At 47.0% G+C, this 12,890-nt stretch overlaps 1 protein-coding gene across 1 annotated transcript in view; it reads left to right on the top strand.

The window, feature by feature from the left end:
• The first annotated feature begins 1,171 nt into the window (after positions 1-1,171).
• LOC126181580 (Kazal peptide Pr13a-like) overlaps positions 1,172-12,890 on the top strand; it is an 84,367-nt gene continuing 72,648 nt past the window's right edge. The window contains exon 1 of the mRNA XM_049924782.1: positions 1,172-1,288. Coding sequence (XP_049780739.1) covers positions 1,246-1,288 — 43 coding nt within the window. The 5' untranslated portion in view covers positions 1,172-1,245. The remainder of the gene's footprint in view (positions 1,289-12,890) is intronic.

Below are 12,890 nucleotides of genomic sequence, written 5' to 3' on the forward strand. Positions count from 1 at the left end.
TAGATGACATTGTCGTCTCAGGTCGCACTAACTGAAGAACACATTAGCAATCTTCGCGTTCTGTTTCAAGTGCAGTCTGCTACTGGCCTCAAATATAATGGAGGCAAATGTGTGTTTCTTCCGACTGAACTTGAGTGTTTAGGACATGTCATTAATAGCGAGGGTGTTCACCCATTTAAGTCACATTTGCTTGATATCTGTGACCTTGCACCCCCATGCAATGTGCTTACATATTACATCCACTTCATTCCTATCGCCACTGAAGTTGCGGCTCCCTTGCATCGCTTACGCGGGAAGAAAGTTCCTTTTATTTGGTCGCAAGTGTGTCAGTCTCCTTTCCAGATGTTGAAGCATGCTCTGCTTAGTGATCGCAACCTTGTTCATTTTGATCCAGCTGTGGATACTTCCTCTTACGGCTTCGGTGCAGTCTTGTTGCTTAAAACTGGTTCTATTGACAGGCCAATTGCCTTTGCTTCGAAGTTGTTGAACAGACCTCAATGTAACTGAAAAGGAGGCTCACGTCATTGTCTATGGTGTCACTAAGTTTCACCGGTATGTTTTCGGGAGAAAATTTAACTTGCCGACCGGCCATAAATCTCCACAATCTTTGGTCAGCCCTTCAACTCTCACAGCACCGAATCTGCAACGGCGGGCTCTTCTTTTGTCAATTTACCAATATGAGATTGTGTATTGGTCTACTTCATGGTGTCGATTCCCTTCATCACTACTATTTCAGACATTAGTCGAGTCCATGCTATGTCACGTTGGGGTACTTCTGCGGGCTCGCGGTGGCCGTACACGATATTAGGCAGGTGTGTCAGTTTCTTTGGCTCTTCAGTGTATTTACATTAGAGACTGGTAACGATATATACGGGAGAAACAGGTAGTCAATAAGGCAGCTGGTAGGATTAAGAAAATATTGCTATAATACGGGAGGTCCCTAAAAATACGGGAGAGTTGTACGCAGTACAGACTTGCAGCCTATCCTAGCGTGGCAAAGCGTGTTGCCCTCTAGCGCCCAGCTGAGGCCGGTGAGGCTGCAACCCGCAGGGCCGGCCTGCTGTCGGCGGCCGCTTTAACTGCCTGCGCTCCTTCCGCGCGGCGCGAAGTTTGGGTGGCGGGGAGCAAGGTCAAGGAAGCTCCGCCGCGTGACGTCACGGGCCGGCCGCTTATGTTGGGCGCGCCGAGCGGGCCGCGCCAGTCCGCGGTTTGCAGCCGGAAGGTGCCAGCGAGCAGAAAGCAGACATGGCCGCAGCCAAGGTGGCGCTCTGCGTGTTCGCGCTCTTAGGTGAGTGGGCGCGCTCCCTCGGCGACGCGAAGTACAAGCCGGCATCGAGGCTCCTCGCCACACTGTCGCTCCTGGTATAGTCATCAGTTCGCAGACAAGCTTTACGAGGCCCTCCGTGCCAGTCTTATCTTGTTCAAATCTTGTACTTGTGCGTATCTGCTGTGACCTACATCCAATTGGACAGGCTCCGTGTTCAGGCCTTGGTCTCCTAGATCTTTTAGCCCCTCCCCCATACACAAATTTTCCTCCATTACCAAATTAACTATTCCCTGATGTAGCAAGATGAGCCTCACCGAATTCTGCCTTAAAACTCTTTTCGCCCCTGTTTCTGTTCGTGACATCCTACATATTTACTCAGGCTACCTACTTAATCTTCAGATTTATTTTGTGGAATCCCATTCCATAAGGTTGTATTCTGCTTTTCCTATTTGTATTGTTTATCGTCCAGGTTTCACTGCAACATATGGCTACACTCCAAAGAAATACCTTCAGAAGACTCACAAACGCTTAAATTTATTTACAAATAACGACATTCTGATAATAGAGGAGACGTCACTGGTTTTTCAAATGATTGTTTACGCTACATTCACACAGAATTCGAAAAGAAATTCCCTTGTTGTCCTACTTGTTTTTCGGCCTATTTTTCCGCAGTTGCAATTATACAACTGATATAGGTTATATATCATCATTTGCTACTTTAATAAAAGCCTTAGCCGCGCGGGATTAGCCGAGCGGTCTAGGGCGCTGCAGTCATGGACTGTGTGGCTGGTCCCGGCGGAGGTTCGAGTCCTCCCTCGGGCATGGATGTGTGTGTTTGCCCTTAGGATAATTTAGGTTTAGTAGTGTGTAAGCTTAGGGACTGATGACCTTAGCAGTTAAGTCCCATAAGATTTCACACACATTTGAACATTTTAATAAAAGCCTTAAGACCAAAAGCGTTCCGTTTTATTTTAACCATCTTCAGTGGTTGCTGTAACAATATGCTTTTTCGTACAATTATGTTTGCTAGGATCACGAACGGGCCTTAAGCTTTAATTCACTTATTTTTACCATTACTTGGTTTTCTCGTTTTGTTTTTTACAATATTTTTTATGTTCTTCTTCACGTATTGGTTAGATTTTTGTTCATCAGTACTTTCACTGACGCGAAATTACCAGTTTCGGCCATCGCTGGCCATCTTCAAATCACAAGACGGTTGCAGTAGTTCGATCCAACTGCTGAGGAAAATACATTGCTGAAAACAAACTATTTAAAAAACCAGCACTTAAATTTGTATTAAATGTTACCATTTTCGTCTTTTGCAAGTCTGCATTTTAAATCAGCTTTTAACTTCTGCCATCGTTAGTTACTGTGTTGCCCAAATAGCAAAGCTAGTCTGCTACTTTCAACATCTCAGTTCCTAACCTAGTTCCCTCAGTATCACCTTTCCTAATCCGACTGTACTCTAGCACCCTTACTTTAATTTTATTGATGTTTTTATGTAACTTCTGCTTGAGACTCTTACCTATTCCTCCCAATTGATCTTACATGTCATTTTCGATAACTGACAGAATTACAGTGTTATTGACGAATCTCGAAATTTTTATTTTTCTGCGTTAATACCTTTCCTTAGTTTCCTTTTCTGTTTGTTGAGTGTACAGATTGAATAGCATGTTTGAAAATCTCCAAACATGCTTCACTCCTCAATTACTATCTCCCTCTCTTGCCCTTCGACTCTCATAATTGTGGTCTGATTTCTACACAGGTTCTATATAATCTTTCGCTACTAGTATTTTACTTCTGATAACTTCCGAATTTCAAAAACATAATTCAAGCCAGCGCTGTCAATAGCTTCTTTTTTTAAATCTACAAGTGCTATAAATTTGGATTAGTCATCATTCACCCTATGGACGAATTCTCCTTGAGGTCCTTAACTGCTTTTCCCTTTTGTATATCCCTAATCCCTCTTGAAGCATCTTTCATGATTCAGTTTGTTCTCACCGAACTCTACAGCCAGTTCCTGTTCCTACTGTCAGTTATCCTCCGTAACTGTCTTTTGACATTTATCCTTTTTAATATCTCCACATTCCTTAATGTGGCTTTCAGTTTCATACTTTCCATTTCCCTCGTTACTCACATCTCAAAGCTGCTCGTCGCTTCTTCATCGATTTTCAGCAATGTATAACAGTATATGCCAAGTGAAACACTTCACTGTTTGCTTAATTTGTCTTGGCATAAAGGTCAAACACGTGTTGAGTGCTGTCTGGTCTCATCTGCCACAACAGTGGTGTTGGTGTCATACTACTAATGAACGTTACAACAAGCACGCTCTTTAAGATCAAGCACAATGCGTGTGCGTGCGTGTGTCTAATTTATAATATACAATCTGATTGCACTATCTTGTTTTGTCGAAATACCGCTGTCCGCCACACACCATTAGGTGGCTTGCGGAGTATGATGTACTCGTAGACGAAAAGAATGTAACATTAAATCAAATTGCCTTGTAGTTAAATAATATTTCCACTCTCACAGAGAAAGCAGTTGTTTTACCAACGTGCTGCACCTTTCACACGTATTCTTTGCTTAAGAGAAAGTAGATGATGTTTTTGAATATAGGAAACGAGTGATATCTCTGCTTCGTGGATGGTATTTGCATTGTAAACAAAAGCATCACATCTAAAGCACATGTCTGGAGCTGCAACTGACACGAGGAATTTTATGAAGTGTTTATGTGCCACGGTAGTTTGCTTATAATAAATGTGCTGCTTGCACTGAAAGAGTTGTCCATTGCTCTGAAAACGCATAAGGACGAAAATAATGCTAAACGCCGTCTACCGGAACACATGTTAGTTTACATAGGTGTTACACTTCATATCTGATCAAATGCAGGCATGTTAGCATGTTTTAGTTATCCGCAGAACACCTAAAGTGGCACTAAATACTCAAATATTGTTGTCTAGTGCAGCAGCGGGCGACATGCTGTTGACAGAAGCATTACTATAATTAAAACTGTTAGCAACGTACTTAACGTCAAGCTTGCATCTCCATTCGTGTCCACACATTACGCCAACTCGCCACATCCGCTGCGCTTGTGAAAGAGAAAGAAAGGCTGAGGTTTGACGACCCGTCGACGGGAAGTTCATCTGAGATGGAGGGCAAGGTCTGACTGGGAGACCTCTTCATGTGAACCATCCCAGCATTTAACATAAGATATTAATGAAAATTGAGAAAAGCCTTAACCTAGATTGGTTGCTGGAATTTGAACCTCTCACCTCCTGTATGAGAGTCTGTTGTCTTAACCATTTCTCAATTTGTCTAGTTACGCTGATTGCATTCCAATATGCATTTATTCATCACCGCCCGCAGATGTTTTCAGCCTCCTCGACGTCCTTTATATCTATTAGATACTCACTGCATGGCAAAACAGTGAATACAGGACGAACAGCCGGCCAGGGTGGCCGAGCGGTTCTAGGCGCTACAGTCTGGAACCGCGCGACCGCTACGGTCGCAGGTTCGAATCCTGCCTCGGGCATGGATGTGTGTGACGTCCTTAGGTTAGTTAGGTTTAAGTAGTTCTAAGTTCTAGGCGACTGATGACCTCAGAAGTAAAGTCCCATAGTGCTCAGAGCCATTTGAATCAGAGCGAACAAGATAAAACTATCCTGGAAAATACCTCGTGCACCTTAACACCGGCAACCCAACTTGGGGCAGATGGTGGTTGGTGGGTCACGTCATCCGTAAACAGCCCTTTTCAATCTGTACCAGACATGTTCGATAGGGTTCATGTCTGTAGAACATGCTGGCCACTCTAGTCGAGCGATGTAGTTATCCTTAAGGAAGTCATTCACAAGATGTGCACGATGGGAGCGCCAATTGTCGTCCATGAAGACGAATGCCTCGCCGATATGTTGCCGATATGGTTGCACTATCGGTGGAAGGATGGCATTCACGTATCGTACAGCCGTTATGGTGCCTTCCATGATCATCAGCGGCGGACGTCGGCCCACGTAATGCCACATCAAAACATCAGGGAACCTCCACCTTGCTGCACTCGCTGGACAGTGTGTCTAAGGCGTTCAGCCTGACCGGGTTCCTTCCAAGCACGTCTCCGACGATTGTCTGGTTGAAGGCAAATGCGACAATCATCGGTGAAGAGAACGTGATGTCAATCCTGACCGGTCTATTCGGCATGTTGTTTGGCCCATTTATACCGCGCTACATAGTGTCATGGTTGCAAAGATGGACCTCGCCATGGACGTCGGGAGTGAAGTAACACGACGTCCTCTGACTGCACGAAAAGCATTATTCAACGTGGTGTCGTTGCTGTCAGGATTCTTCCGAGCCATAACCCATAGGTAGCGGTTATCCACTGCAGTAGTAGCCCTTGGGTGGCCTGAGCGAGGCATGTCATCGACAGTTCCTGTCTCTCTGTATCTCCTCCATGTCCGAGCAACATCGCTTTCGTTCACTCCGAGACATCTGGACACTTACTTTGTTGAGAGCCCTTCCTGACAATGCGGACGCGTTCAAACCGCGGTAATGACCGTTTTGGCATGGTTGAACTGCAGACAATGCAAGCCATGTACCTCCTTCCTGATGGAATGACTGGAACTGATCGGCTGTTGGACAACCGCCGTCTAATAGGGGTTGCTCATGCGTGGTTGTTTACATCTTTGGGCGGGTTTAGTGACATCACTGAACAGTCAAAGGGACTGTCACCGTCTATCTTCAGGAGCTCTGGGAACCGGGGTGACGCAAAACTTTTTTTGATATGTGTGGTTAACTATTTATCTCGACTTGTTAGTACACAACTGTTTTCGACGTTGAACCACGTCCTTACGCTGAAAAGTCTAATAAAAATATATTAACTTAGTGGCAGTGAAAGAACAGATTACTTTGGACATGTTGTTGAGCCGGCGGGAGTGGCCGTGCGGTTCTAGGCGCTACAGTCTGGAACCGAACGACCACTACGGTCGCAGGTTCGAATCCTGCCTCGGGCAGGCGTAGCTTCAAGCGCCGGCATGTCAGCCTAGAACGTAAGAGCAGAGGAGTCATTGAGACACCGTCGGTCAAGAGTACGCTGACTAGGCGACACCACAACAGGAGCGGCACCTATACGAAGAGAATATAAGCGTCGCTCCAGCCAGCCTCAGGGGCACTAGGAGAGCCGCACTGGAAGACAAGCCGTGACTGGTGATCTATGTCAATTACTTGCATGGAAATTGTATATATCGAGGGACATTGATTATTTGCGTGTCGCCATTTGCGAAAGTTAAGTATTGTCAATTCAATTTACTGTAATAAACTCCGTTAATAAGATTTGCTTGAATGTTGACTAGCTATCCTAAAAAAGAGCTTCCTAATCACCCTACATTAGACGAATGGGCAGGATCCCACATATTTTACTAGAAATTATTAAGGCAATGATTTATTCAAGAATATGTGGGCGCTCTTGAAATAATCTAGATTGCAGCTCATTAAATTTACTGCCAGCTGCAGGAAATTTTTGTTTGGGAGACCAGGACAGCAGAGGAAATACACATCAAAACTCGAGCCACCAAAAGCAAAAACTACACTAAAGTTTAAGTAAAATTAATAAAAAAACGCTGATTGTCGAACATGTAGATCTTGGAAGAAACTAAAACATACATACAGGGTCAGTCGTAAAAGCCTTTTTCAATCGCATGCCGGCCGCAAGTATGGTAAGGAATTCTTCTGGTTGCGTTACATCCGTCCACCAGAGCCGCTGATATGCGCTGGATGGTGGTCGGAGAATGTGGACGTGCAGAAGTATGAAATTTCCTGGCAGATTAAAACTGTGAGGACGGGTCGTGAGTCGTGCTTGGGTAGTTCAGTTGGGAGACACTTGCCCGCAAAAGGCAAAGGTCCTGAGTTCTGGTCTCGGTCCGGGACACAGTTTTAATCTGCCAGGAAGTTTCATATCAGCGCACATTCCGTAGCAGAGTGAAAATCTCATTCTGGTGCTGAAATATGTGTTCCCAATGCACTCCGCAAGTACTCGGTGGGATTTAAATCGAGGGAACGGGCTGGCAAGTCTATTTGCCGAATATCCTCTCGTTCAGAGACATGCTATCTCTGCGCTGTTCGGTGCGGTCGTGCATTGCAACCCATAAAAATGGAGTCAGGGCCGAACGCGTCCCTGAAAAGACGCACGTGGGAAGGAGTAGTGTCACAATGACGCTGACCAGTGAGTGTTCCGTGTTCAGAGATTTAGATGTCAGTACGCCCATCGAACGTTATGTCTCCCCACTTGGACCACAAAAATGATGGATATCAGTAAGCCCGTCGAACATTATGCCTCCTCACTTGGACCACCAATACCATCACTTTTGACAATGTTTCTGGGTGCATTACATCTTCCCATCTCTTGCCATATGAAGGTAATTCCAACATTGTCCAACATGATCGTGGTCCTGATGTCATGGTTTGGAGAGGTGTAATGTTGCTCGATCGTAATGAGCTCTAAATCTTTGAACACGTTACACTCACCGGTGTGACGCTGTAGTCGTTCCGCGTGTGTTTCTTTTCAGGTGTGCATTCGGTTCTGACTTCATGTTTACATATGAGAATGCTCGGTGACATCGAAAACTGCACATATTAAAGGTCTTGGAACGACAGAATATTCGGCATAGTGACCTGCCCGTTATCCCAAAATTCTTACCGAGCATGTGTGGCATGCGTTGGGGAGACATATTGCGGACGTCCACATGCACCAACGACCACGCGAGTGGAGGACTGGACCTCTCTGTCCCAAGAAGTCCTTACCGAACTTGTCGCCAGCAAGAGAGCCCGTTGCACAGCATGCATTGCTGTCCGAGTTGATCTCACACCCTATTAAGAACCATGCCCCGCCGTTTTAATGTCGAGGGAATCATCATGAACCGCCGTGGTTATATGATTATCTTTTTCGAATAAAAGTGTCTTTATGTTCGTCTTATTGCGTATTTGTTTCACTTCACTTCTGCACTATACTGTAGCAGTCTTTCTAAGTATGGCCCAAGTTTCATCGCGCTATGTTACTGACACATCGTGCTAAAGTCACTTTAGTCTTCGAGTTCTGTACACCAGTGTACGCAATTGTACACTTCGACCACAGGCTCTGGCGAAAGCACCGAGTAACTACTGACAAACCCCCATAATGAGGGCGATTACAAATCAGTTTTGTATACTAATACACAGGAGGTCGCTCTTGAGCTGTGATTTCGTGCACTGCCACAGACTCTGATATTCACCGTATACTGTCGTTAATCAGCCTGTGCATGATTGACATACTTGGCACTTCACGGAATTTCTAGCTCTCTCTGCCTAATACCAGCTATTGCTGCACCGTGTTATCTTTGCCTGCTCATTGTGCTCAGTGTATATTTCTGCATCGTGCTGGACAAACACTGAATATTCATGAAAGCATGAAAATAACTTACCTAACCCGGGTAGAGCGATATTATTTACCTACCGCCACAAGATTTAAATCAAGCCGGAATGTGAATCCAGATCTCCTGTGAAGTTCTCCTACTAGGTACAGGACTGGCTCCTCTGGGTATAACAGTATCGAAGGAAAAACATACACACAGACCCACCCACCCACACCCACCCACCCACCCACACACACACACACACACACACACACACACACACACACACACCTTGGCTTCTGTGGTATTAGTTATCCCAGGCCATGACTCGGAATTGGGTCTCTTGCCTATCAAGAACAGTTGGTTTAACCAATTAGGCCTTAATTTTTTGTATATCATTTAATGTAAATCTTGGTGGCCGGATGGGAATTTGAACCATCGTTCTCTATAACACGAGTCTAATATCTGCCATTTAGACTTCTTATGTATTTCATGGTCACCCTCCTTCATTTAGAGCTCTTCCTTTTTCTCGTCATTTGGTATTTATGGCGATAGTAGTTCACTAGTAAATCAAACGAAATAAGTTCGAGGAAACTGTCCTCTTGTTAGCTGTGACGTCCATCCGCAGGTATGTCATACGAGCAGAGATGAATGGGGGTGGGGTTACATCAGTGAAACTGAAACATGAATCAGACCTAGCGGACGCTCAGGTAGTGCAGTTTCGTAATACGAATGTATTCACTTATCGCCATAGATGAGAAACGCAAACTCAGGGATCATATTGAATGTTAGCTATATACTGATGAACCAAAACGTTATGATCATCTCATAATAGCGTTGTTGGTTCACAAACAACGCATTACAGCAGGTGTACAGCGTTGCATGGATGCGGTAAGTCCTTGGTAAATTTCCAGAGGTATGTGACGTCAGACATCTACGCATACGCCCAGCAATTCCCGTAAATTACAGGCCTATGTTTAATAGACGCGAAGCTGGCGCCCGATACCGTTGCCCTTGTTTTCCTTCGGGTTCATGAACGTGACAGTACTGCCACGCTTCCCAAACACCAAAATTTAGCAGAATTATAGCTTTACGATACGGACAGTTGTCCTGCTGGAAGGTGGCATTGCCGTCAAGGAAGACATCACCCATGAAGTGATGTAGATCATTGTCAATAACGTTCAAGTTGTCCATAGTTGTCACGGCGCTTTCGATTACCACGACTCGTACACAGAAGCCCAAGTGAACGCACCCACTTGCCCCCAATTGTATAAAAAGCTCCCACCGGCTGCGGTGTACCGCGTTCGGCTGGTTGGCGGCGTATACCGACGAGACCTGGCGTAACAAGACACGTGGTTCCTCCAACCAGGAGGCACGCTTTCACTGATCCACGGTCTAATCTCGATCATCCCGTGCCCAGTGCAATCGCAACTGACATTGTGTTGCATCAACGTGGGAAACATAGCGGCCCCAGGTTCAGCAATGTGTGCTCAGCTGTGGGCTCCGAGACGCTTGTGCCTGCACCAGCGTAGACCTCTGTCGTCAGATCTGCCACGTGTCGCCGCCTATCCTGTTTCACAGAGAGGGCAAGCGTACGACCACCACATTCTGTGGTGCAGTCTGCACGACCAACACATTGTTGCCTACTCACGGTTCCACCACTCTTCGACCACTTTCCGTACATGCTAATGACAGCAGCGCGCAAGTAGCCGAACAGATTCACAGTTTCCCAGAAGCTGTCTCCCAGGCGCCAGGTCATAACAGTCTGCTCTTTGAGTTATACATGCAGATTGAAGCGGGATTTGAACGCAGTTCTATTGCTCACTACGGTGATGCGTTAACCACTACACAACCCTAGCAAAGTGGTTTTGCACGGACTACCCTAGCACGCCTCTCTCCTCAATCCAAATTCCAATACATCGTCAGCCCACTTGGTACTCACCTTGAACTCGAACAACATTGCAGAGGCTCTCCAGCTGCATTGGTATAGCACCAGCGCATCGAATGAAAGGGGGATCCTGCCTGAAACCCAGGCATAGCTGTTTAATCAAATGACACTGTATGGTTCCAGAGACCTTTTCAAGTCTCAACAATCTGTGGTGTATATACGCAGAGTGAGGCGACGAATGAAGATTTGTACCAAGGCTAGGATCGAGCCTCTGCAATGCTATTTCAGTTTATGGGGAATACCAATTGGGCTGAGACGTGAATGGGAATTTGGACGAGGAGAGATGTGTGAAAGGGTAGTCCATGCAGTTGTGCACAGGCACTGTACCGGTCCAGTGTAGTAGTTAGCGAGTCTGCCTAGAGTGCAGAAGAACCGGGTTGGAACCCCAGCCCCGGTACAAATTTTCATTCGTCAATTCAGTCTGCGTATGTACATCATAGATGTTTGAGACTTAAAAAGGTCTCTGGAACCATATACACTCCTGGAAATTGAAATAAGAACACCGTGAATTCATTGTCCCAGGAAGGGGAAACTTTATTGACACATTCCTGGGGTCAGATACATCACATGATCACACTGACAGAACCACAGGCACATAGACACAGGCAACAGAGCATGCACAATGTCGGCACTAGTACAGTGTATATCCACCTTTCGCAGCAATGCAGGCTGCTATTCTCCCATGGAGACGATCGTAGAGATGCTGGATGTAGTCCTGTGGAACGGCTTGCCATACCATTTCCACCTGGCGCCTCAGTTGGACCAGCGTTCGTGCTGGACGTGCAGACCGCGTGAGACGACGCTTCATCCAGTCCCAAACATGCTCAATGGGGGACAGATCCGGAGATCTTGCTGGCCAGGGTAGTTGACTTACACCTTCTAGAGCACGTCGGGTGGCACGGGATACATGCGGACGTGCATTGTCCTGTTGGAACAGCGAGTTCCCTTGCCGGTCTAGGAATGGTAGAACGATGGGTTCGATGACGGTTTGGATGTACCGTGCACTATTCAGTGTCCCCTCGACGATCACCAGTGGTGTACGGTCAGTGTAGGAGATCGCTCCCCACACCATGATGCCGGGTGTTGGCCCTGTGTGCCTCGGTCGTATGCAGTCCTGATTGTGGCGCTCGCCTGCACGGCGCCAAACACGCATACGACCATCATTGGCACCAAGGCAGAAGCGACTCTCATCGCTGAAGACGACACGTCTCCATTCGTCACTCCATTCACGCCTGTCGCGACACCACTGGAGGCGGGCTGCACGATGTTGGGGCGTGAGCGGAAGACGGCCTAACGGTGTGCGGGACCGTAGCCCAGCTTCATGGAGACGATTGCGAATGGTCCTCGCCGATACCCCAGGAGCAACAGTGTCCCTAATTTGCTGGGAAGTGGCGGTGCGGTCCCCTACGGCACTGCGTAGGATCCTACGGTCTTGGCGTGCATCCGTGCGTCGCTGCGGTCCGGTCCCAGGTCGACGGGCACGTGCACCTTCCGCCGACCACTGGCGACAACATCGATGTACTGTGGAGACCTCACGCCCCACGTGTTGAGCAATTCGGCGGTACGTCCACCCGGCCTCCCGCATGCTCACTATACGCCCTCGCTCAAAGTCCGTCAACTGCACATACGGTTCACGTTCACGCTGTCGCGGCATGCTACCAGTGTTAAAGACTGCGATGGAGCTCCGTATGCCACGGCAAACTGGCTGACACTGACGGCGGCGGTGCACAAATGCTGCGCAGCTAGCGCCATTCGACGGCCAACACCGCGGTTCCTGGTGTGTCCGCTGTGCCGTGCGTGTGATCATTGCTTGTACAACCCTCTCGCAGTGTCCGGAGCAAGTATGGTGGGTCTGACACACCGGTGTCAATGTGTTCTTTTTTCCATTTCCAGGAGTGTATTTTCATTTAATCTGCACTCTGTCAAAGTCGCTTATGTCAATGATTTTCTCTGTTTGCGGACCATGTCGTCGCTAGAATATTTCGCCATTCGTCTTTGCTTCACTTATATACCTTCCTCACCGCAAGGCCACCAGGATTCAAATGGCTCTGAGCACTATGGGACTTAACTTCTGAGGCCATCAGTCCAGACCACCAGGGGGTATTCAGTCTTCAGCAAGGTAACTGTCCATGTCACGAGGCCAGAAACGCGCTGTAGTGGTTTGGGGAGCATGATAATGAACTCGCATTGTTATCTTGGCCACAATTTCATCTGATCAGAATCCGATGGAACACATTTGGGACGCTATCGGACGCTAGCTCCGTGCCCAGAAACCACCGGTCCGTAATTTACGGGAATTGCA

The sequence above is a fragment of the Schistocerca cancellata genome, chromosome 1 (assembly GCF_023864275.1).
Source record: "Schistocerca cancellata isolate TAMUIC-IGC-003103 chromosome 1, iqSchCanc2.1, whole genome shotgun sequence".
NCBI lineage: Eukaryota > Metazoa > Arthropoda > Insecta > Orthoptera > Acrididae > Schistocerca > Schistocerca cancellata.